At 40.3% G+C, this 24924-nt stretch overlaps 1 protein-coding gene across 1 annotated transcript in view; it reads right to left on the minus strand.

Moving 5' to 3' along the window:
- Positions 1-24924, minus strand: part of prex1 (phosphatidylinositol-3,4,5-trisphosphate-dependent Rac exchange factor 1) — a 176035-nt gene that overhangs the window by 40014 nt on the left and 111097 nt on the right. Inside the window, exons 19-26 of the mRNA XM_061734902.1 lie at positions 23234-23319; positions 19896-20035; positions 13315-13459; positions 11108-11283; positions 8922-9083; positions 7186-7396; positions 3985-4264; positions 1456-1674 (exon numbers count right to left, since the gene is read on the minus strand). Of these exons, the coding sequence (XP_061590886.1) occupies positions 1456-1674; positions 3985-4264; positions 7186-7396; positions 8922-9083; positions 11108-11283; positions 13315-13459; positions 19896-20035; positions 23234-23319 (1419 nt within the window). The remainder of the gene's footprint in view (positions 1-1455; positions 1675-3984; positions 4265-7185; positions 7397-8921; positions 9084-11107; positions 11284-13314; positions 13460-19895; positions 20036-23233; positions 23320-24924) is intronic.

Consider the following 24924-nt stretch of genomic DNA (forward strand, 5'->3'; position numbering starts at 1 on the left):
TCATTCTAATTTTAATTAATTAATGACACATTTAATTAATTAATGATATATTTCATTCTCAATTTAATTAATTAATGATGTATTTATTTATTTAATTTTGGCACAAAAAATCCTCCATACTTGATGAGTAGAATATGAAATCATTCTCAAGAATCTTTTCTGAATTAAAAATAATTGGTTAAGGTACGAAGAATAAGAAGCGCCCCAAACAATGTTGCAATACGTCAAGTATGGATAAATTAGACTATAATATAATATCATGAGACAGGACTGATTAACTAAGAAAGAAACTCTTCTAATAATACCATAGGATTTCATATTTTTTTTGCATACATACTCAATATGTTTTCCCCAGGTCAATCTTTCATCCACTAGTACACCAAGAAATTTTACACATGAAACTTGTTGGATTTCAATATTATTAATTTGGAGCTTTAAATCCTGCTCAGGGAAAAATTTGTTTTTGTTTCTAAAAATAATATAATTTGATTTATTTATATTCAAGGAAAGCTTGTTCGTCAGAAACCATCTTGAAAAGAAAAAAAGTCTTTACTATTATATATGTAACCCTTATTGGTCCTTTTCTGTTTTTTTCTGGATTAGTTTTGCTATTGTTTGTTTGTTTGTATTAATATAAGCAATTTGCTTCTGCCTGTGCCTTTTCACTCACTATTTTTTGATATTGTTTGTGTTCAACGTTTGTTGAGTGAAGTGACTGAATAAAGAATTTCAATCAAATCAAATCAATCAAAGCAATACCTAATCAAGGTGCAAAGCAAAAAAAAACCAAAGCCGTGAGGTGTTAAGAGTCACCTGTAGGAGTCCCTGTAGCTCATGGTGTCGTGTTAACAAGTCACCTGTAGGAGTCCCTGTAGCTCATGGTGTCGTGTTAAGAGTCACCTGTAGGAGTCCCTGTAGCTCATGGTGTTAAGAAGTCACCTGTAGGAGTCCCTGTAGCTCATGGTGTCGTGTTAAGAGTCACCTGTAGGAGTCCCTGTAGCTCATGGTGTTAAGAAGTCACCTGTAGGAGTCCCTGTAGCTCATGGTGCCGTGTTAAGAGTCACCTGTAGGAGTCCCTGTAGCTCATGGTGTCGTGTTAAGAGTCACCTGTAGGAGTCCCTGTAGCTCATGGTGTTAAGAAGTCACCTGTAGGAGTCCCTGTAGCTCATGGTGCCGTGTTAAGAGTCACCTGTAGAAGTCCCTGTAGCTCATGCTGTCGTGTTAAAAAGTCACCTGTAGAAGTCCCTGTAGCTCATGGTGTCGTGTTAAGAGTCACCTGTAGGAGTCCCTGTAGCTCATGGTGTCGTGTATAAGAAGTCACCTGTAGGAGTCCCTGTAGCTCATGGTGTCGTGTATAAGAAGTCACCTGTAGGAGTCCCTGTAGCTCATGGTGTCGTGTTAAAGAGTCACCTGTAGGAGTCCCTGTAGCTCATGGTGTCGTGTATAAGAAGTCACCTGTAGGAGTCCCTGTAGCTCATGGTGTCGTGGCCCGAGTCCTCCTGGTCCTCCTCGTTCACCTTGAAGCAGACTCTCTTGATTCCTCCCGGCTCCGTCTTGTCCTGCTCACCGCCGTCCTCGCAGGGAGCCATGGAGATGGGCTGGCTGGGTTCGTAGGCCAAAGGCTCTCCACCTTCTCCCTGGAGCTGCGTGGGCTCCGTGATGGACGACAGCAGTCTGGAGGGAAATAAGGAGTTTTCCTCTTTTAAAATCATTCATTTCATCTTGTATTTCATACAGGCTTAGAGGCAATTATATTATGCACATTAAGGCCAAAACACTATTAAAGTGTCCACATTTGTTCACGCTGTCACACCCAGTACTGGAGTTGAGGGGGGATGGCATCCCCCCTGAAATAAAAACGGTCCAAATCATCCCCCCTTTCCATCCCTTATGTCATTTCATCAATGAATGTGGTTTTACTGCTATTTCAACATTTAGAGTCATCACCAGAAAAATAACTTATTTGACAATTTTCACCTGTTTCAAGTAAATTTTCACTTGAAATAAGTAGAAAAATCTGCCAGTGGGAAAAGATTTATCTTCTTATTACAAGCAAAAAAAATCTTGTTCCACTGGCAGATTTTTCTACTTATTTCAAGTGAAAATCTACTTGAAACAGGTGAAAATTGTTTGTTTTTTTGCCAGTGATGAGATTTTTTACTAAAATGAGATTTTAACTAGAAATAAGACAAATATTCTTGTTATAATTTTGAGTTTTTGCCATTTTTCTACTTATTTTAAGTGAAAATCTACTTGAAACAGGTGAAAATTGTTGTTTTTTCCAGTGATGAGTCTTGTTTTAAGTGTAATGGATTTTTTTTTACTTAAATGAGACATTTTAACTAGAAATAAGACAAACATTCTTGTTAAGATTTTGAGTTTTTGCAGTGATCCATTTTCCTTATCCTGTGAAGGACAGAGTCATATTGATAAGTTCAGAAAAGTGTTTTTTATTGTTGTGTTTTGATGTATTTGATGTAAGCCCAGTGGATATTTAAAGCTTACAGAAGGCTGCATTTAACTGCTGCTATGTCATTCCTGCAGTATTTCTGCAGGTGTTTTGGTCACTGCTATTATTTGTAATATATTATATTATTTGTAATCAGCACAAATTATCTGTCCCCATATGATAAAATCCACCATCTCCCCTGATTTTTTTTTACAACTCGAGTACTGGTCACACCCGCCACGCGGTATGCATCTCTCCCTTCATGCTCTCCTGGCCCTCCTTCCTGTTCCTGCTCGGGGCCTGGCCCAGAAATATTTTGGGCCCAAAGAATGTTCCTTTTGTAAATCTTCAGCTTTAAAACAAGGCAAAAGGGCAGGCAGACAAAGAGAGGCTGACGAGCAGCCTTGGGAAGGAAGGGGGTGCGTGGGATCACAGCTCCCGGCTTTTTATTTCCAAACGTCCCTGTGAAGGCTACGAAAATACACCGCTGGTATATAAACACCTGCGGAATGACAATATTTGATAAAAAGGACTTGGAGGTTAGAGCCGGGACGATTTTCTGAGTGATTAGACCTGCGGTGGAGGCGCGGAGGAGCGATATGAGTAGGCCTGTGTTGAAAAGATCGATTCTCCGATTTTAAATCGATTCTCATATTAATTCCTAAAAATCGATTCATATGTCTAAAGATCGATTAAAAAAAAAAAAAAAAGATTTTTTTTTTCTGTTTTTTTTTTCGTTTTTTTTTTTCATCATTACATTACAACTTTTGATACTTTTTTGTTTATGCCCAAAAAAGGAACATTTTGTTGGACACGAGAATAAGATAAGAATAAGAATAAGATCGATTATCTGATTCTAAATCGATTCTCATATTAATTCCTAAAAATCGATTCATATGTCTAAAGATCGATTAAAAAAAAAAAAAAAAAAGTTTTTTTTTTTTCGTTTTTTTTTTTTCATCATTACATTACAACTGTTGATACTTTTTTGTTTATGCCCAAAAAAGGAATATTTTGTTGGACAGGAGAATAACTGGTGCCATGTTTTTGCCTTTAAATATGTTTAAAGGTATGAAAACATTAAAGTTTTCAGTTATAATTGCATAAATTGTCTATATTTCTTTGCTTTATATACTGTCTTGGGGTTACATTTGCATAAATGTTAAAAACCAAATTCTCATAAATGCGGAAAAAATAAAAGCAATTTCATCCGTCTCCGTTTCCTCCCTGGATCTGTTTGGTAATTCTGCCCCACATGACGTTTCTGAAGGCAGTTCTATCAGCATTCTGGGAGCTGATTGGTCCTTACAGCATCATTAGCTGCAATACTTGCTGTTGAATCTCAATATAATACTAGTAGTAATATGTTGCAGAACTCAAAAAACAGTTTTAATAACACTAACCCAAATCAATATCGGATTGAATCGGATCGGATCAAAGCGTGATAATCGATTCTGAATCTTAAGAATCGGAATCGAATCGATTCTTGATATTTGAATCCATCCCCAACCCTAGATATGAGCTGGGATACTTACACGTCTATTTGAGCAACGTATTGCCTCATTTCCCTCACGGCGACGTCCAAGCGGCTGTACAGGAGGATGTAGGCATCCTGTGTTTCTGTGTCTTCCTGTTTGAGCAAGAAACTGAGACCGCCTTCGCCGTGAATCCCCCGCCGAGCGTCCGGCTCGCCTCCGTCCAGAGTCACCTCGTCGGCGGCGTCGGGCTCGTCGCCCTCCAGGCCGGTGCAGCTCCAGGACGGAGCGCCCATGCTGGTCATGCAGTGCTGGGTGTGGGACATGGGGTTCAGTTGAGCTACGGAGGGAGAGGGGGGTTTGGGGGGGGGACAGAGAGGAAAGCAGAGACTTAGGCCCAATCTCAATACTCCCCCTACTTTTCTTCACTCACCCTTCTTTTCTTCCCTACCCCCTAAAAAAGAAGGGGGATATTTTAGGGCACTTGAGATCTAGGGCACTTGGCCCAGGTGCCTGTCCCAATTCTCCTACCCCTCGTTTTCATCCCCACCCTGATCAGGAAGCTGAGAGCCAAAAGCTGTTTTAATTTCAGCTGTAGTGCTGTTAATATGGCACTTTATTAAGTTTTAATATTTTTTCAGGCGTAAAAGTAACCGTTAAGATCCCCAACCTGGGCTCAGTTTATCCAAATAACGGAAATTTGCTCCGAAGATTTCGGGATTTCTGCCTGCCGGCTCCGGAGCTGATTTATGGTTCCGCGTTAAATCGACGCAGAGCCTACGGCGTAGGTTACGGCGTAGGGTACGGCGTACGGCGTACGGCGCCGCGTAACCTACGCCGTAGGCTCTGCGTCGATTTAACGCGGAACCGTAAAACAGCTCCGCTATCTTCACTTCAGCTTTATCTGAAAGTGTGTAAATTACCCAGATAACAGCTTTGTGGTTTCTGAAAACTATTATATCAGAAACATCCAAAACAAATCTGACGAGTCACAGGATTATTTCTCTCTATTTTCCACAAAAAAATGCTTGCTCCCTCGGTCACAGTCTGAGACGAGTCTGCAAATGATGTTTGCCTTCGGTCGGCGAGTCAAATCAACGCCTACGGCGTAGGTTACGTAGCCTACGGCGTAGCTTACGTAGCCTACGGCGTAGGTTACGTAGCCTACGGCGTAGCTTACGTAGCCTACGGCGTAACCTAACAGCCTTTATTCCAGCGCGATCTTCGCGAACAACGGACAAAAAAGTGATTATATACATTCACTGAGTGAATATTATGAAAGTAAAATATATATTTCTCGCTAGAAATGTTATCAAAACGCATTTTTACTCAAAATATTGATTTTATTCACTAAAAAAATAAAAAAATGTCCGCCATGTTTTTTTTTTTTATTCAGTCCGCAAATGACGACGAAAAGCATTCTGGGAAATTTTTATACCCCCTCGCTCGCGAAGTCAGCATGTGGAATCCCTCGCTGTGAAGGGGCTATTCTCAGCCCCTCGCCCTCGTTATGCCCCCTCCCCCTTGGTGAAAAGAGGAATTGGGACACCACTACCTTCACGGGAACGCGCAAAATTTAGGGGAAGTGAAGAAAACGAGGGCGAGGGGGAGAATTGGGACGGGGCCTTACAACATGTTCAAATAGTGAGTGAATAAATACTTCACTCTCTGACAATCATATCTAACCCAGATGGTAAAAAGCTCTGAAGTCACGCTGTTGTCTGTTCTGCATTTGCTCTGGAAGAAAAACAACTTCTTAAAGGGCGCGTTGCGAGCAGCTGATACGCGGCGCTGCAGCAGGACGTCCCACTGTTTACGAGAGCTGCAAAAAGCTGACACATCCTGAAACTGCACAGATAAATCAATATGAATTACACAAGAGTAAATAAAAAAAGAAGCCTTATTTTTGGTCTAATGCAAGACTATTTCGCTGGTTTTATGAATTCTAGTCATATTTTTGCTTAATATAGGAGATTTTGACTAGATTTAGGACGATAAGGCTTATTTCTGGAGGTGCTGTTTTAGCAGTGAACCGTGCTTTTTCATGGATATTCCACACACGTGTTTTAAACCCAAAAACAGAGAGAATTTGATTTTCAGGGCTCTGCTCCGACTGTAAAACGGCCCTCTTTGTGGCACCGACGCTTCACATCTCGTAGAAACAACTGCCGAGCAGATGTGTGACTGGCAGCTCGCTCACGGGGGAGATAAAGACGAGAGTGATGCAAGCGCCGTCTGCAGTCTAGACAGCTGTGTTCCATTTTCATCTTCTCTGAGAGCAAACCAAGTTCAGCGGTTCAAGCTCAAGATCCGTACTCAATAGCGAGCCGTGTCATAACAGAGATGGACGACACGGAACCATGGAGACAGATTTGGTTGCTTTCTCGTAGCACTGAATACATGACATGCTTCCCATGTACAATAAGAATTCTGCTGGAGAGCTTATAGCTGTAGTATAGATACTAGAGTTTAAAAATACTCCTGTAGAAGTTGAAGTATCAACTCAAGTTTTTTACTCAAGTAAAAGTATAAAAGTAGTGGTTTCAAAACTACTTAAAGTATAAAAGTAAAAGTAATGTAAGGGGGAAAAAAGCCATTAAGGACAAAAGCCATTGAAAATGAATGCATCTTAGTATAATGCAAATATATTAAAGAACCATATATGTGTACTATTGAGCATTAACAAGTGTTTCAGAGAGCAGGAGATATGATGACTAGTTGCCTATAAGTATTGTAATGGTGCAAAAAGTCAAACTTCATGTTCATGTTATCATTTATCCTAACCTTTATTGGAATGTACATCCAAGTTTAGTTGCAGGAATCTGAGGGAACGGATGTAAGAACAAAACTGGACAAGAACATCTGAAACAACCACAACCAAATTCACTCTATCCGGATGGAGCAATTTAACTGGATAGTTTTTATTAAAGGCCGAAATTAAATAGAGTAACAAGGCTGTTTTTAAAACGTAAGGAGTAAAAAGTAAAAAGTCGTCTGAAAAATAATTACTCCAGTGAAGTATAGATAACCAAAATTTCTACTTAAGTAAGGTAACGAAGTATTTGTACTTTGTTACTTGACACCTCTGCTGCTGGAACTAAAGGGACTGATGGTAAAGCTGTAAAATTGAGCTGGGTGTTGGGCTGGCGCATTAATCAGCGTTATCGTTAAAAGGAAATGACCTCAACAAAGCTTTGTTTATGTGTAGAACTTCTGACTGTAGAACAGCACTTTGGTTCAGATGTGTGTTTATCGTCCTACCTTGGTCCGGGTCCAGACCAAAGATGGAGTTCTTGCGTCCGAAGCGGATGCTGAAGGTCCTGCCGGCAGACGTGGTGCTCTTGGGGAAGGAGACCTGCATCAAGTTGACGTGACAGTTTGTGGGAACGAAGTCCATGCAGCCCAGAGAGTGAGGCCGAACCCCCGCCTGCCTGAAGGAGGGAAACACCTTGGTCCTCAGCTCCTGGGCAAACTGTGGGAAACAATGGGAGAAAAAGGGATGGAGGTGAAGGCTGAGTGAACTACAAACCACTTTGTGTTGCTGCAACTGCAGGACAAGAATAAGCCCAATTAATAAGCCCAATCCCAATACACCCCCTACTTTTCTTCACTACCCCTACTTTCTTTCACTCACCCTTCTTTTCTTCACTACCCCTAAAAAAGAAGGGACAGATTTTAGGGCACTTGAAATCTTCCCAGGTGCCTGTCCCAATTCTCCCCCTACCCCTCGTTTTCATCCCTACCCTGATCAGGAAGCTGAGAGCCAAAAGCTGTTTTAATTTCTGCTGTAGCGCTGATAATATGGCACTTTATTAAGTTTTAATATTTTTTCGGGCGTAAAAGTAACCGTTAAGATCCCCAACCTGGGCTCAGTTTATCCAAATAACGCCTGTTAAGAAATTTGATCCGAAGTTTTCGAGATGAGAACAGCCTGCCGGCTCGGGAGCTGATTTATGGTTCCGCGTTAAATCGACGCAGAGCCTACGGCGTAGGGTACGGCGTAGGGTACGGCGCCGCGTAACCTGCGCCGTAGGCTCTGCGTCGATTTAACGCGGAACCGTAAAACAGCTCCGCTATCTTCACTTCAGCTTTATCAGAAAGTGTGTAAATTACCCAGATAACAGCTGGATTACTTTGTGGTTTCTGAAAACTATTATATCAGAAACATCCAAAACAAATCTGACGAGTCACAGGATTATTTCTCTCTATTTCTCACAAAAAAAATGCTTGCTCCCTCGGTCACAATCTGAGACGAGTCTGCAAATGATGTTTGCCCTCGTCGGCGAGTCAAACCGACGCAGAGCCTACGGCGTAGGCTACGTAGTCTACGGCGTAGGTTACGTAGTCTACGGTGTAGGTTACGTAGTCTACGGCGTAACCTAACAGCCTTTATTCCGGCGCGATCTTCGCGAACAACGGACAAAAAAGCGATTATGTAAATTCACTGAGTGAATATTATGAAAGTAAAATATATATTTCTCGCTAGAAATGTAATCAAAACTAATTTTTATGCAGAAACTAACTCAAAATATTGATTTTATTCACTAAAAAATAAGAAATGTTCCGTAGGGACAATTCATAGCCACTACCCCTCGTTTTCTCCACTCCCCCTAGGTGAAAAGAGGAATTGGGACACCACTACCCTCACGGGAACGCGCAAAATGGAGGGGTAGTGATGAAAACAAGGGCTAGGGGGAGTATTGGGACAGGGCCTTAGTTTGGTAGAATATAAAATGATCACTGTCAAAAATTCATGAGGTTTTCATTCTTCGGCGTTAAGACAATCGTCATTTTTTTCACATCGTACTTACGTACGTAAGAATCAGTTCTTATTCTGTCTAAAAACTTTGTGAGAAACAAAACTTTCACATTCCAGACAAGGATTTTACCAAACGAGATGAGGGTGCAGTGATATGACGGATGATTTTAAATCGCTCAGCTGCACGGCGGGCATTTCTGTCTTCTATCAGGACAAAAACAGGAGTGTGTCTGGGTACCTGCTGATAGCTGCTGATGCGCCGTCTGATACTCTCCAGCTTGGTGTCACAGATTTGTCTGAACTCGTACTGTGGCATGGTAACGACCCGGTCGCTCTGGGAGATGAGCTGGCTGCAGTTGCGTACGAAGAGGCTGTCGTCAGCGGAAAACGCCTCCAGGATCTGTAGAGACAAGAACCTCCGATAAGGATGGATTCTTACCGACAATAGGAGTTTAGAAATCTGATTCTGGTGATTCGATCCACTCGAGAAATGACATTTAAACAGAAAGCAACCGTGTTGTCTGCCTCGATAAGCGTTGAGGTTTCTTGTGTGAATGGCTGACCGGCAGTGGAGCAAACTCCCCGTCCTCCGCTCAGATCTTCCATGATATGCCAGATACGCAGACTGTGTGCCATAATTATGGGCATGCCAAGTGGTGGCATGACCATATTGCAATCGTCCAGAATGGCCCAAAGGGCAATGTTGCTAGCATTTTGCTAACAAGCTAAAGTCGCAAAAGTCCCACGTCACACCAGCGGGTGTACAGCATGACCCCGCTCTGATGTGGGGAAAAAAAAAATCCCGAAAAAATAAAACACGGCCGGAAAAACGAGGAAAAACATGAAAATGAAGGCGATATATTAGTATCTAAAAAAGGTTTCCCTTTTCTTATTATTATTCCGCACTTTTTTTCGTCCGTTAATACGGCCCGAACCGCAACGTGCTCCCATGCATGCCATACATCGTTGGATGCGTCTCCATCGTGCCTCGATGGGCATTACTTTTCTCCGTAATAGGGGTTACCGTGGCAACGCTAGTTGCCAAAAAGCAAAAAAAAGGCGAAAATTCGGACGCTTATTGCTCGGCCGAACTTTGTCGTAGAGACATCGTTCAAACTTTCAATCACTCGGCCCGATTGGCACTAACGGACCGTACAACCTCATTCTTCCAATTATTACAGTTTTTGCGACATTGACCTTTCATTTTTTTTATTATTTCCGTTTGACTTTGGACGCTTGTTGCTAGGCAACAGGTTATCGTAGGGACTTGATTCAAATGTTTCAAAACTCGCCTCGCTGTGGGCTACAACATATTCAAATTTCATGAAGCTGTGATTTACATATATTTTAAGTCAAAATGTCTGCCTAATGGCCCCATCCCCAAAGGTTTATCAACAATCTTTAACGGTTTACTAACAACCCTAAACTACTTCTTGGCCATTATTAATCACCCTAAACCACACAACCCCGAAGCAGGGGGTGTGGTTTATTAACAATCCTAAACCACACCCCCTGTGGGGAGTAGGAATGGGTGATATTTTACCGTTCACAATAAACCGTCAAAAAAATTCCCCACGGTAAGAATTTGTCATCTCGCGGTAAAAATGATAAATTCCCGTTGATTATGTTTTTGTGACGCTGTGCGTGAAGGAAGGAAGGAGTGAAGGAGTGAAGGAAGGAAGGAATGAAGGAAGGAAGGAAGGAAGGAAGGAAGGAAGGAAGGAAGGAAGGAAGGAAGGAAGGAAGGAAGGAAGGAAGGAAGGAAGGAAGGAAGGAAGGAAGGAAGGAAATGAGCCAGAAAGAAAGAAATGAGCCTGAAAGAGAAAGAAAGAAAGAAAGAAAGAAATGAGCCAGAAAGAAAGAAAGAAATGAGCCAGAAAGAAAGAAAGAAATGAGCCAGAAAGAAAGAAAGAAATGAGCCAGAAAGAAAGAAAGAAAGAAAGAAAGAAAGAAAGAAAGAAAGAAAGAAATGAGCCAGAAAGAAAGAAAGAAATGAGCCAGAAAGAAAGAAAGAAAGAAAGAAAGAAAGAAAGAAAGAAAGAAAGAAAGAAAGAAAGAAAGAAAGAAAGAAAGAAAGAAAGAAAGAAAGAAAGAAAGAAAGAAAGAAATGAGCCAGAAATAAAGAAATGAGAAAGAAAGAAAGAAAGAAAGAAAGAAAGAACAATAAATTCCCATTCATGACGTTTAGTATCACTTAGTATTCTTTTAGAGCAGTGTTTTGGCTCCAAAGACTGAATGTGGTGATAGATTTATAGTTACAAAGGTGGAGTTGAATTGGTATTTTCTTTTATCGTCATTTTTATCGTTATCGGGATAAATGCCAGAAATGAACGAATGGGCGGTAGGGCCTGCCCATATCTAAATTTCCTGAAATTTTCTAGTTAGTGTTCTAGCCAACCCAAAGCTTTGTTTACATTTTTTTACCTTGGCAGTGAGGCTGAAGCAGCCTTTGGGCTCCACGATCTTCTCCAGGACGTGGCTCTTGATGCCGGCCGTGTTGACGTACTCGTACACCACGCCGTGCTCCAGGTGGACGTTGTCCACCGTCAGGCTGACCAGGGGCAGCTCCTCGGAGAGAGAGAGTCTGGAAAGCCGGTGGTCTGCAGACGACACTTTCACACTTAGAACAAAAACGTGGCACATTCAAGAGTCATTGTTCTTATTTAGGACAGACGTTTCCATTACCTACTGAAGATAATTGCATTTCATGTAAACAATACAAAGACTTTGAGTCTTAAAAAAACACATGAATGAATTTAGATTACCAAAAAGAAACTGAGGTCATGACTTCAGCGTCACTGGTACGATATAACGACATAAAACAAGTCCCCATCACTTTTTGTACGGGAGTAAAATAACGACAACCCTGATCGTAAGGACATGTAAATATACAGGACTGTCTCAGAAAATTAGAATATTGTGATAAAGTTCTTTATTTTCTGTAATGCAATTAAAAAAACAAAAATGTCATACATTCTGGATTCATTACAAATCCACTGAAATATTGCAAGCCTTTTATTATTTTAATATTGCTGATTATGGCTTACAGTTTAAGATTAAGATTCCCAGAATATTCTAATTTTTTGAGATAGGATATTTGAGTTTTCTTAAGCTGTAAACCATGATCAGCAATATTAAAATAATAAAAGGCTTGCAATATTTCAGTTGATTTGTAATGAATCCAGAATGTATGACATTTTTGCATTACAGAAAATAAAGGACTTTATCACAATATTCTAATTTTCTGAGACAGTCCTGTATACAGGACTGTCTGAGAAAATTAGAATATTGTGATTTTCTGTAATGCAATTACAAAAACAAAAATGTCATACATTCTGGATTCGTTACAAATCAACTGAAATATTGCAAGCCCTTTATTATAAATATCCTATCTCAAAAATTAGAATATTCTGGGAATCTTAATCTTAAACTTTAAGCCATAATCAGCAATATTAAAATAATAAAAGGCTTGCAATATTTCAGTTGATTTGTAATGAATCCAGAATGTATGACATTTTTGTTTTTTTAATTGCATTACAGAAAATAAAGAACTTCATCACAATATTCTAATTTTCTGAGACAGTCCTGTAGACGTCTGCTGGAAATGTGTTTTCTGCAGCTCGCCAGCACCAGAGCTGCTTCTAAAACTACTCTGTCCTGACGCAGTGACTGTGATCCAAGTCTGAACTGAAAATAGAAATCTCCTGATGTTTTGATGCTAAAGTTTTTACAGTGTTGTTACTCCCAAGCATGCCTAGAAACACAGAGTGGTTACGACTAAAACAAAAGCTTCCAAGAAAAATGAACCCTGCACAGGTGCGTTTGTTGGCTCATGAAATTAGTGGCCTTGAGTAGAAGAACATTTAGCATGTGCAATAACCAGGACAGTGCAATAACTTTGTGTGATAACTTTGTGCAATATTTTATTCTATTTATTGCATCCTTTTATCTTTCTATGTTTTTTATCTTTTATATGGGTGTTGGTTTTTGAGGTGTTTTATTTCTCCTTTCTTGGTTCTTGTAATATGACATCGCTGTGTGAGTGAGATGGAGATGTCAATTTCCCCGAGGGAACCTCCCAAAGGGATTTATAAAGTTGTATGAATCTGAATCTGAATTGATGAATAATCCTATAAGGGTTTGGATATAGAAGTTCATTGAAAGTAGACACTACACTGCAAAAACTCAAAACCTTACCAGGAATATTTGTCTTATTTCTGGTTAAAATGTCTCATTTTTAGTCAAAAAAATCTCATTACACTTAAAACAAGACTCATGACTGGAAAAAACAACAATTTTCACCTGTTTCAAGTAGATTTTCACTTGAAATAAGTAGAAAAATCTGCCAGTGGAACAAGATTTTTTTGCTTGTAATGACTTCTCATTACAAGCAAAAAAATCTTGTTCCACTGGCAGATTTTTCTACTTATTTCAAGTGAAAATCTACTTGAAACAGGTGAAAATTGTCAAATAACAAGTTATTTTTCTGGTAATGACTCTCGTTTTAAGTGTAATGAGATTTTTTTGACAAAAAATGAGACATTTTAACTAGAAATAAGACAAATATTCATGTTAAGATTTTGAGTTTTTGCCGTGTACAATAAATGTTTGTATCTAGCATCAAGAGTCACCTGTTCCGTTGGTCCCGTTCTCCTCCTCGCGGTCCGAGCCGTTCTCTAGCGGGTACGGGCTGAACGGACTCTCCTCCTCCTCGTCCTCACCCTGCTCTCGCTGCAGCTCCTCCACGTCCTCAAAGGCCCGGTACACCCAGTGACACTGTGGGACAGAGATTAAAGCAGCCGCCGCGTGTGATTTTTCTGGTTCCAAATGTCAACAAGTCCAGTACTTGGAAACAGATTTGATCAGGTTCACAATTCAAACTTATGATTGCAACATTCCATAGAAATGACTGTGGATTTAGCCCCGTGAAGCCTGACGTATGAAAAAAACCAAGAAAAATCGACATGTTTTTAATGAGCCGGTGTTTTTGGACCACTGAACAAAACGCCCTTTAATTTATTTTAAATCATGACTTCTACTTATCATTTTTGACTGAATAGTTAATACGCAGTACTGGATTTTCCGTTTTTATTTCAGGGGGGATGGCATCCCCCCCTGAAATAAAAACAGTCCAAATCATCCCCCCTGTAAAACTGCCATCCCTCCTTTCCATCCCTTATGTCATTTCATCAATGAATGTGGTTTTACTGCTATTTCAACATTTAGAGTCATCACTAGAAAAATAACTTATTTGACAATTTTCACCTGTTTAAAGTAAATTTTCCTTTGAAATAAGTAGAAAAATCTGCCAGTGGGACAAGATTTATCTTCTTATTACAAGCAAAAAAATCTTGTTCCACTGGCAGATTTTTCTACTTATTTTAATTTTAAAAAGAAAACTCCCACACAAGGCATTTTTGATGCTTTGAAAAAGGTAATTGATGACCTGGGATTTATGTTTGGGACTTTTGATGGAGGAACTTCCAATGCTGCCATGTGGCTTTTCCCTCGCTGTTCACTGCAAAAACTCAAGATCTTACCAGGAATATTTGTCTTATTTCTAGTCAAAATGTCTCATTTTTAGTCAAAAAATCTCATTACACTTAAAACAAGAGTCATTACCAGAAAAATAACTTATTTGACAATTTTCACCTGTTTCAAGTAAATTTTCACTTGAAATAAGTAGAAAAATCTGCCAGTGGAACAAGATTTATCTTCTCATTACAAGCAAAAAAATCTTGTTCCACTGGCAGATTTTTCTACTTATTTCAAGTGAAAATCTACTTGAAACTGGTGAAAATTGTTGTTTTTTCCAGTGGTGAGTCTTGTTTTAAGTGTATTGAGATTTTTTTACTAAAATGAGACATTTTAACTAGAAATAAGACAAATATTCTTGTTAACATTGAGTTTTTGCAGTGATCCATTTGACTTATCCTGTGAAGGACAGAGTCATATTGATAAGTTCAGAAAAGTGTTTTTTATTGTTGTGTTTTGATGTATTTGATGTAAGTCCAGTGGATATTTAAAGCTTACAGAAGGCTGCATTTAACTGCTGCTATGTCATTCCTGCAGTATTTCTGCAGGTGTTTTGGTCACTGCTATTATTTGTAATATATTATATTATTTATAATCAGCACAAATTATCTGTCCCCATATGATAAAATCCACCATCCCCCCTGATTTTTATTTACAACTCGAGTACTGTTAATACGTAACAGCAGCAGTAACATCTGGTAGAGAAACACCAGTGACTTGCAGCAGAGACCACAGCAGTGAGAGCCACGACCAGTTCAACCGGAGACAGCTGCAGGATTTCTAATCACGCCTTAAATCAGCAGTCATTCCTACTCCCCGGTATGCTTTTGTTGGCTGTATTTTTGTTTACGCTCGCCTGGTTGTTGTTCTGCCTACAACACCAGTGGTGTTCCCTTGATTAACGGGATGTTTATCTGATTGGAGCTTCTTCTGCATGTATTAGTACTTTCCCCTGGAGATCAGACTGGAAGCAAGAAGGTTTGAAAACTCTTCCAAGAAAACCTTCAGGTCGTGACCCGCCCTCCCGTTTAACTCCCCACCCTGCCGGCCCCGTCCTCTTAGTGGGACTTTAGCTGGACCTATTTAAAGGGGACCTATTATGGCATTTAATGTCTATTTTAAACAGGCCTTGAATGTCTTAAAAACAAGCTTTTGATTCTTTTTTCTATATAAATTAGAAATTCAGCCTCTGGGCCATGTCTTTATCTTCCCATTCTCTAACCTCATTATCTATGCAGGATTCTGAGTGGGCGGGGCTATGATAATGAGGCTCTGTGCTGATTGGCTGCCTGAATGACGCGATACACCGCTACGAAAACATGGAGGAAGCTCCGGCCGGGGGAGTTAAGCCTGAATTATGGTTCTGCGTTAAATCGACTGACCGTTGGTGTAACGCGGAACCATAAATCAGCCTTTACACCATGTCATGCATGTGATGCGAGCGAGCGTCAGCGACAAAATCAATTCCATTGCTTTATTTTCTAATGGACTGTCCTAATTGGCCGCTGCCGTTTTGAGCTGAACATTTGTCGGACGCCCTGCTTCTATTTTCTTCCTGTCGCTCGCGTTGAAAGCCGGTTGAAAGCGCTGTAGGAAACAGTCATGATGAGGAACGGCTGATCCAGTTAGTTGAAATGAGAAGTTATCTCTATGATTCCTCCTCATTTCACTACAAAAACCTCAATAAAGTTCAGCTGCTGGAGGGAGATGGACAGAGAGACGATGTCACGCAGTGCTACGATAGTCGGACGCTCATGCAGTTACACGGTTTTATAGTTGTGGCCGTGGTTTGCATTTTGGTTACGTAACGACGGGAGCAGAATCTGAACGGCTCGTAGATCCACATCACACTGGACGGCTCATCCGGGCGGCTGTACAGACACTGCAGAATTTGGCTGCTTTCCTCCTTCTCTGAGTTGGCAGGCTGAGGGGAGACCACTTTATAAATGTTAAAGCAAGAGAAAACCTGGTTTTCAGAATAGGTCCCCTTTAAATACTCTCACTTTGTGATCTACGATGTACTACAGATCTCAAAGTGTTTATATATTCAAATCAAAACCAAGGACCTTTTGTTGTTTTCAGCTTAGCAGGTCGCCCTGGAGTCGCGTGATGATACTTTTCCTACATTTACTCTTGTTCAGTCTCTTGTTTTCTCCTCCATCATAACTCTTGAGTCTCTCCGTCTCCTCTGCCACGACGTCCTCTGAGCTCAGAGAGCTGGTTTCTTCGTTGATGATGTTTGACACGATGTTAAGAGTTACGCCGGGACAGGAGTCAAAAGTTTGGGTGGTTTCTGCCAATAGTGGGAATGGGAACTGGCAAGAGCTCGGGAGCACTTCCTAAAAGCAATCAAACTTCCCTTCCAAAGACTTTGAGACTAATAATAACTCACTATGTGTTGCAGAAGTACATGTGGATATGTGATACGTCTCACATGTTTAACGATACAAATATACAGGAAAACCTATCTATGTACACAAAACTAAAAGGGAAGATGACAAAGTATTTCTACGTATAATAACATGATCGCAATGAATTATTCACCACCAGTACTGGAGTTGAGGGGGGATGGCATCCCTCCCTGAAATAAAAACGGTCCAAATCATCTCCCCCTGAAATAAAAACGGTCCAAATCATCCCCCCTGTAAAACTGCCATCCCCCCTTTCCATCCCTTATGCCATTTCATCAATGAATGTGGTTTTACTGCTATTTCAACATTTAGAGTCATCACCAGAAAAATAACACCAGAAAAATAAATTATTTGACAATTTTCACCTGTTTTAAGTAAATTTTCACTTGAAATCATTTTTATAATTTATTAATTTTTATAGCCTCTTCATTCTTGTCATGTATTTTCAAGTATACACTGCAAAAACTCAAAATCTTACCAGGAATATTTGTCTTATTTCTAGAAGAAATAACTTGTTATTTGACAATTTTCACCTGTTTCAAGTAAATTTTCACTTGAAATAAGTAGAAAAATCTGCCAGTGGAACAAGATTTATCTTCTTATTACAAGCAAAAAAATCTTGTTCCTCTGGCAGATTTTTCTACTTAATTCAAGTGAAAATCTACTTGAAACAGGTGAAAATTGTTGTTTATTCCAGTGATGAGTCTTTTTTTAAGTGTAATGAGATTTTTTTACTAAAATGAGACATTTTAACTAGAAATAAGACAAATATTCTTGTTAAGATTGTGAGTTTTTTGCAGTGATCCATTTTACTTATCCTGTGAAGGACAGAGTCATATTGATAAGTTCAGAAAAGTGTTTTTTATTGTTGTGTTTTGATGTATTTGATGTAAGCCCAGTGGATATTTAAAGCTTACAGAAGGCTGCATTTAACTGCTGCTATGTCATTCCTGCAGTATTTCTGCAGGTGTTTTGGTCAGTGCTATTATTTGTAATATATTATATTATTTGTAATCAGCACAAATTATCTGTCCCCATATGATAAAATCCACCATCCCCCCTGATTTTTTTTACAACTCGACTGAAATCCTGCAAACGTCTGGTTTCTCAGCAGAGCCTGTGCAGCCGGCCGCAGCAAAGGGGATTTGTCAGAAGTGTAGGCTAAGGCAGAGGACACGCTGCTCCATCTGCAGCCTTGTGAAATACTGGCTGGAGACACAAAGCGCTGCTGCAGGAATGTCAAAACAATCAACAAGAGGTTTGCAGCTTCCACACTGGCCATGCCGTTTACTTACAAACGAGAGCTTCATCAGGACTCGCTGTTCAAACATCTGAATCAAATATTTTTGGCGAAAGGAATGGATGACAATATAAAAAGGAAAAAGACAAGCTGTTTCTTTGTTATTCATATGTAGAGCTGGGAAATATTCTAACTGGCCTTTAACAACAAAAGGGGCAACTAGTCATTGATACAGGAGCCCATTAGACAACCGTCTGATGTGCCTAAGAAATGAAAATTAACTTAAAAGGGGTTTAATAGTTTTTTTTCCCCACTTCTTTAGCACAGCAGCTACAAACATCTGGGTCTCCAATGTTTCTTACAACCAGCTCATTAGCTGTGACCCCAGCGAGCTTTCCCACACTGATCTGGTACGACTTTCAAAGCTGCTGATCATATCTGTAATCACTTACTTTGTAGGACAAATTAAGCTTTAAATTATGTTACTTGGCAGCATTTATTTGTGGGTTTGGACCTTCAAAATAAAACGACTTTGTTTGGGGGATTTCTAGGATTGAGAGTACGTCTTTCAACGAGCTGTTCAGACTTCAGGATCCTGTGACATCACAAACCCAGATGAGACAAGAATGCTTCCCCATCTATTTCCACCCCCTTTTCCCTCCTTGCTTCATTCGTTGTCATGGAAATGCACAAAGCAGGACCACCTGTTTCAAAGGAGGCGCTGTGTCACTTATAAACCAGCTGCTATGAGCACAGCTGTAAAGATGTGGTTGCAAAGAGAGCTGTTGTATTGTATCTGTGTGGTATTTTGACCAAATGATGTAAGAAAACTTTCATTTAGTAAAATTCAGAATCCAATTTAAAATTGTATTACTTGCATATAAAGCCCAAAACGGCTTAGCTCCGCATTATTTGCAAGACCTGATAGTGCCTTATGTTCCTGGCAGAGCTCTCCGTTCTCAGAGTGCAGGTTTACTCGTAGTTCCTAGAGTATCCAAATGTAGATTTGGAGGGCGGGCGTTCTGCTATCAGGCACCATTACTTTGGAACCAACTTCCAATCTGGGTTAAGGAGGCTGACACCACCTCCACCTTTAAAACTAAACTTAAAACCTTTCTGTTTAGTAAAGCCTATAGTTAGTGTTTAGTAAACCTCTAGCTGGTGTTGGTAAATCTCTAGGTAGTGTAAACTCTAGTGTGTTAGAGTTGCTCCTGTAGTTTCTTGTGCTGGCCCCCCCCTTTTCTTCTCTTTTTTCTCTTTTGTCCATGTTGCAGCATCCTCTGCCGGTGGCGAAGAGCATCTCTGAATGCAAAACACCGGAACCTGCAGTGTGGGAGTGAGAGGGGCAGGGTAACGGCCCCTTTTGGGCGGGGGAGAGGTTTGTCCGTCAAGACTCCTCTCCCTGGCCCTGCCCCTTTTCAATCTTTCCCCAACCCTGCACCCCAACCTGGGACTTGCTGATTGGGCCGGAGCTTCGGGAGCTGCGTGCTGGCCTGCGGTCCCCACCCCCGGTCATCCCGTTGCTGCTTCCACCTGCCTGCTGTGCTGTTGCCGTCCCTGACCCACCAGTCTGGCCCTCGGCAGGAGGGTCCCCCCTTATGATCCTGGTCCTGCTCAAGGTTTCTTCCTCCTAAAGGGGAGTTTTTCCTTGCCACTGTTTGGCTTAAGGTTTTTCTCCCACTAGGGGAGTTTTTACCTGCCATTGTTTATGTAATAACTGCTCGGGGGTCATGTTCTGGGTATGGGTCTCTGGAAAGATCCTAGAGACAACTTTTGTTGTAGTAGATGCTATATAAATAAAATTGAATTGAATTGAATTGAATTTAGACCCAAAGAAAGTAAGCTGAATACGGGGAAAGAACGGGGAGAACATGACTCCTTTAAGGACAGTAAAACCTCTCTGGATGCAGCGTGTCGAGTGTGATGATGAGACTTGCAGCAAAAGTGTTTTAGTGCTTACATTTTTCACATCTATCGCAAAGACAAATTTATGCTGTGATAAACAAGTCGTGTTGTGTCCTCTCACCCCTTTGGGAGGCTCCTGGTGCGTGTGCTGGGCCGTGAAGTGCTCCAGGACGTCCTGGTGGTCACCGTGGTTGACATTGTTGCCGTTGACCTTCAGGACGACCTGTCCGGGCTGCAGACCCGCCCCTGCTGCCTCCCAGCCTGCAAAAATAAAATCAGGGCTTCAAACTCAAGAGGAGCCAGAAGAGTGAAGCTACAGTATATAAAACAGAGTTCAAAAAAGTGCTTCACTTGATTATTTATGACATTTTTTGGGGGGGTTAATTCCCCACATTTGTACATGATTGTGCAATTTTGCTCCTCCGGGGAAAACGGTAAACGATTTGGTCGAGTGTTGTAACATGTCGCGTCAAGATACAGATGGCTTTCAAGCCTGGAAGTCCAATCAACACATCCATCATATTCCCCCCCGGTCTAAAAATACCGGTGACATCATCAACTCCACCGGGTCTGGCAGCAGCTTCCCAACTCCGGGACTCGTACACCAACGCTGCGAAAAGAACACTGGACTGGACAGTCTGTACTGTGAACGGAGATGGAAAAAGCTGCACCTCAGGCACCGACAGAGAGCCAGGAGTGACACAATTAACTAAGAAAGGGACCCAGACAGGAGGAGGATAATAAAGGAAAGTCAAACCGAGGGATCGTGTTCTCTGGCTGCACGAGCCAGTTGACTGCTCTTCTGTCAGGTTTACACACCGGTTTATGCTTAAAAAAACCAGTCTCAGTAGCACAAACATCTGGCTGGGAGGCTGGAAGGACAGAGTAGGAGGAATGAGATGAAAACTATCGGGTTTCTTTTCTTACTACACTTTAAGCTGTGATCATCTGTACTAGGGCTGGGGATCCATTCAAATGTCAAGAATCGATTCGATTCATATTGGGTTCATATTCTCAGGAATCATAGGTTATTTTGGGAGATGTTGCATATAAATTAATGTTATACATAATTTGAATGTGACTAAGGTTCATTAGGTATCGCTTTACTGATGTGAAACATTCATGTTATCCAGTTAAAATGTATAACTAAAATCCCCCTTTTACCTCAATAAGCAAAAATTAAAACTGCTTAATGGGGTTTGTTAAATAGGATCCAGGGGGTGGGTGGGTAATGTCTGGGGTTATGATTTTATTTTTACTTATTTATATATTTATTTATTTTTGCCCTTCATTTTTGTGTTCATTTTGCATTGTTATACTTAATAATATGGACATTACTTTTTTTTTTGTTTGTTTGTTTTGTATTTGCTTTTTGTTATTACATTTATCTATTCATTTGTTGTTATGTATTGGTGTTTTTTTGTTAAAATATCATATACATGCACCATGTTGTTTTTTTTCAGAAAAAGGAAAAAAGAAATAAAAATGTTATCACAAAAAAAAGAAAAAAGAATCGATTCGATTCTGATCCTTAAGATTCAGAATCGATTATCAAGATTTGATTCGATTTTATTCCGATCTTGATTTGGGTTATTAAAATAGTTATTAAAACTGTTTTTTGAGCTGTTGCATGAATTATATGACTGTAGTTCTGCAAAATATTACTACTAGTATTATATTGAGATTCAACAGCAAGTATTGCAGCTAATGATGCTGTAAGGACCAATCAGCTCCCAGAATGCTGATAGAACTGCTTTCAGATACATTGTGGGTCAGAATTACCAAACAGATCCAGGGAGGAAACAGAGACGGATGAAATCGGTTTTAGTTTTTCCCACATTCTGTTTTTATTTGTTCCATTTTCGGTCTATTTTGGTTTCTAATTTTTGAGCATTTGGTTTTTAGCATTTTTTGCGAATGCAACCCCAAGACAGTATATAAAGTAATGAAATATAGACAATGTATTCCATTATAACCTAACACTTTAATGTTTTCATACCATTAAAAATATTTAAAGGCAAAAACATGGCACCAGTTATTCTCGTGTCCAACAAAACATTCCTTTTTTGGGGATAAACAAAAAAGTACCAAAAGTTGTAATGTAATGATGAAAAAAAATGCATAAATAAATAAAAAAAAAAAAAAACCCAAAAAATTGATCTTTAGACATATGAATCGATTTTTAGGAATTAATATGAGAATCGATTTAGAATTGGAAAATCGATTTTTTCAACACAGAACTAATCTGTACAAAACTTAAAAAAGCGTAATTAGAAACTGGACGTAAAGGCTGCTGTTTAAAGTGGAGCTGTTTTTCTGTTTGAGGGGTTTGAACTCTGACCGCGGGCCGTCTGTGCAGCAGGTGGCCGTTAAACCCGGACAGTTTTGCACTAAAAGCAAAGTGCAACAGGTGGCTCGGGGCTAGAGTTACCGCACGTTTTAATCTCGCTCACAATTATCCGTCTCGCTGACACCAAAAACACATTTAGCGGCACTGATGCTGCAACGAGGAGGAGGAGGGGATCGGACAAATCTGCTCATGGATCTTCAGTGTCAGGTAATGAGTTAAACGCATGACGCTTGTAATTGATTTGAAGAAAACAACGCGGGAGGTGTAAAAGGTTACAGAAGGCTTCATTTGATCATGGACACCCAAAGCAGAGTGCGAAATACGGTGGGGGTCCGGGGGGGTCGGACCCCCCCCGATTAACCCTTGAGCCCCCCTGAAGGACTCAAAAGCCAAATTTAGGGGGGGTCTCAATGTTGTCAAAAAAATAAATAAATTAGGCTATATAATATAATATGATAATTTGATTGTCACTAATGGTCAATTAAATATGTTTAAGAGATCGCCATATCAAGTATTCACAATTCAAAACTTTTATTGGTTTAACACAAGCTCTGCACCTTTATGTATGCGAATTAGCCATGTGCGCCAGCACAGTGCAATGACTAGGCCGGCTAGTTGAGATGATGCCACAATAACATGGCTAAGCGGAAGCTAACTCAGAGTGTGTCACTTGCACACTTTGGGTTCACATCAAAAAAGGTGTCAGTGTCAGCCAGAGATGAGGAGAGAGACGATGTCACAACAGAGGGTCCCGTTCCTCTCCCACCCTCTGTTGAAGGAAGTGAAGTCGAGGCCGAGTGCTCCGGGGCAGATGCTGCTGCCCGCTGTTAGCAGTGACTTGCTTTAACTTAAGGTAAGAGGCCAGCCTGCTTAATATGGCCTGAACCCACCTGAGAGCTAATGTTTTTTTTAAATTATTGTTATTATTATTATTATTTTGCGTTATGGCCTGTTATGAGTGTGATTTGTGAATGTGTAAGCTGCGTGAACCCACCTGTTGAGAGCCATCATGTTTTTTTTTTTTTTTTTTATTTGCGTGATGACCTGTTATGAGTGGAATTTGTGAATAATAATTCACAAATAATTCCTGAAGGCCGTTAAAGGCTCACCTTTCCGTACAGCATGGACGTGAGGGGGAGCGGCTCCACACAGTCTGAAGGAGAGGTTGTCTGGGTTGTCGGGAATCTTCAGGATCCTGGAGGGAAGAAAACATCAGACCAGTGGGCTCTTCGCGTCTGCCGTACAGACGCAGCTACATTTTTTTTTTTGCAGATTCAGACCGGCTGATATTGATTTGCTTATGTGTTTCAGTCTGGAAGCTACAATAATTAGCAACATACATTCACTTATCATCAGACAATAAATCAATGATTTTATCTACACTCATTTGCAAAGACTTTTGCAGCAATCAGCAGATGCACAAAGACCTTTACATCAGCAAAAAATATAAACACCACACAGGAAGAATAAAAAGAAATAAAGAATTAATTGAAAACACAAAAGAAGCATCTCAAAGAAAGATGCATTCTGAAAACATCAACATCAGTGGGGGTGCAGATGTCAGCAGGTAACGTGGACCGGAGTCACGGTCAGCACGTTGATCCTGGAACGTCTGTAATGCACTGCAAAAACTCAAAATCTTACCAGGAATACTTGTTACTTTTAGTTAAAATGTCTTATTTTTAGTCAAAAAATCTCATTACACTTAAAACAAGAGTCATTACCAGAAAAATAACTTGTTATTTGACAATTAACACCTGTTTCAAGTACATTTTCACTTGAAATAAGTAGAAAAATCTGCCAGTGGGACAAGATTTATCTTCTCATTACAAGCAAAAAAATCTTGTTCCACTGGCAGATTTTTCTACTTATTTTAAGTGAAAATCTACTTGAAACAGGTGAAAATTGTTGTTTTTTTTCCAGTGATGAGTCTTGATTTTAACTAGAAATAAGACCAATATTTTGGCAGTTTTTGCACTGTATGTCAGCTGGATGAGCAGAGAGACCCTTTATAGTCATATATTTCCTAAATCTCATCTGCCAGACCAACTAGGGTGGAGGCCATTGAAAGCCTTAAAAACAAACATTAAAACCGTAAAATCAAAATTAAATACTAAGATGACCTAGGAGTGAAGAGAAGATGAATTATTGAGTTAACGTGGATAAACCTGGGGCTATTTGTTAACAAGTGGACACATGAAGGAGTGTGGGGTCTGTGTGCTCTTTGTGGGCTTCATAAACACTGAGCATGTTCAGAGCAGCGAAAAAGAGAGGAGAAAACAATGGACGAACAATCGGTCATGTGACCCTTAGTTTCAGAAAAGGATTTTGAGGCGTCTATTGTCCCTCTGGTGTGCAGAGCCGAGCTGCCTGAGAGGTCAACGGGGACATGCCCAACGCACAACAATCAAAGTTAGCTGTGGTTCTCAGCTCCTTCCTCTTGAACCAGGCTGTAAATATGTGTATTTCTGCTCTAAATTTGGGGGTTTTTCGTGTCTGATCGGGTGTCTATATGCACAATTAACTCTCCAATCAGCAAAATACTGGATACCTTCCCCTGCCTCATCATCATCTCTTGCCTCGACGCGGGGCCCCACGGCTGCTTGAGACCCGGTCGGATCGGTGATTTTTCTAACAAATTTATCAAACAAGCCTTTCAGAGAGGCATTAAACTCTTCCATTTTCTTTATTTTTTTTCTTTTTTCATCCCCTGATGGAAATTTCCTGAATCTGTCTCGTTCTCTCGACATTGTGTGACAGTTTGTTCCAACTCCACCGTCTGGATCAGACTAGCTTGTGT

Source organism: Cololabis saira, chromosome 12, assembly GCF_033807715.1.
Source record: "Cololabis saira isolate AMF1-May2022 chromosome 12, fColSai1.1, whole genome shotgun sequence".
Lineage (NCBI taxonomy): Eukaryota > Metazoa > Chordata > Actinopteri > Beloniformes > Belonidae > Cololabis > Cololabis saira.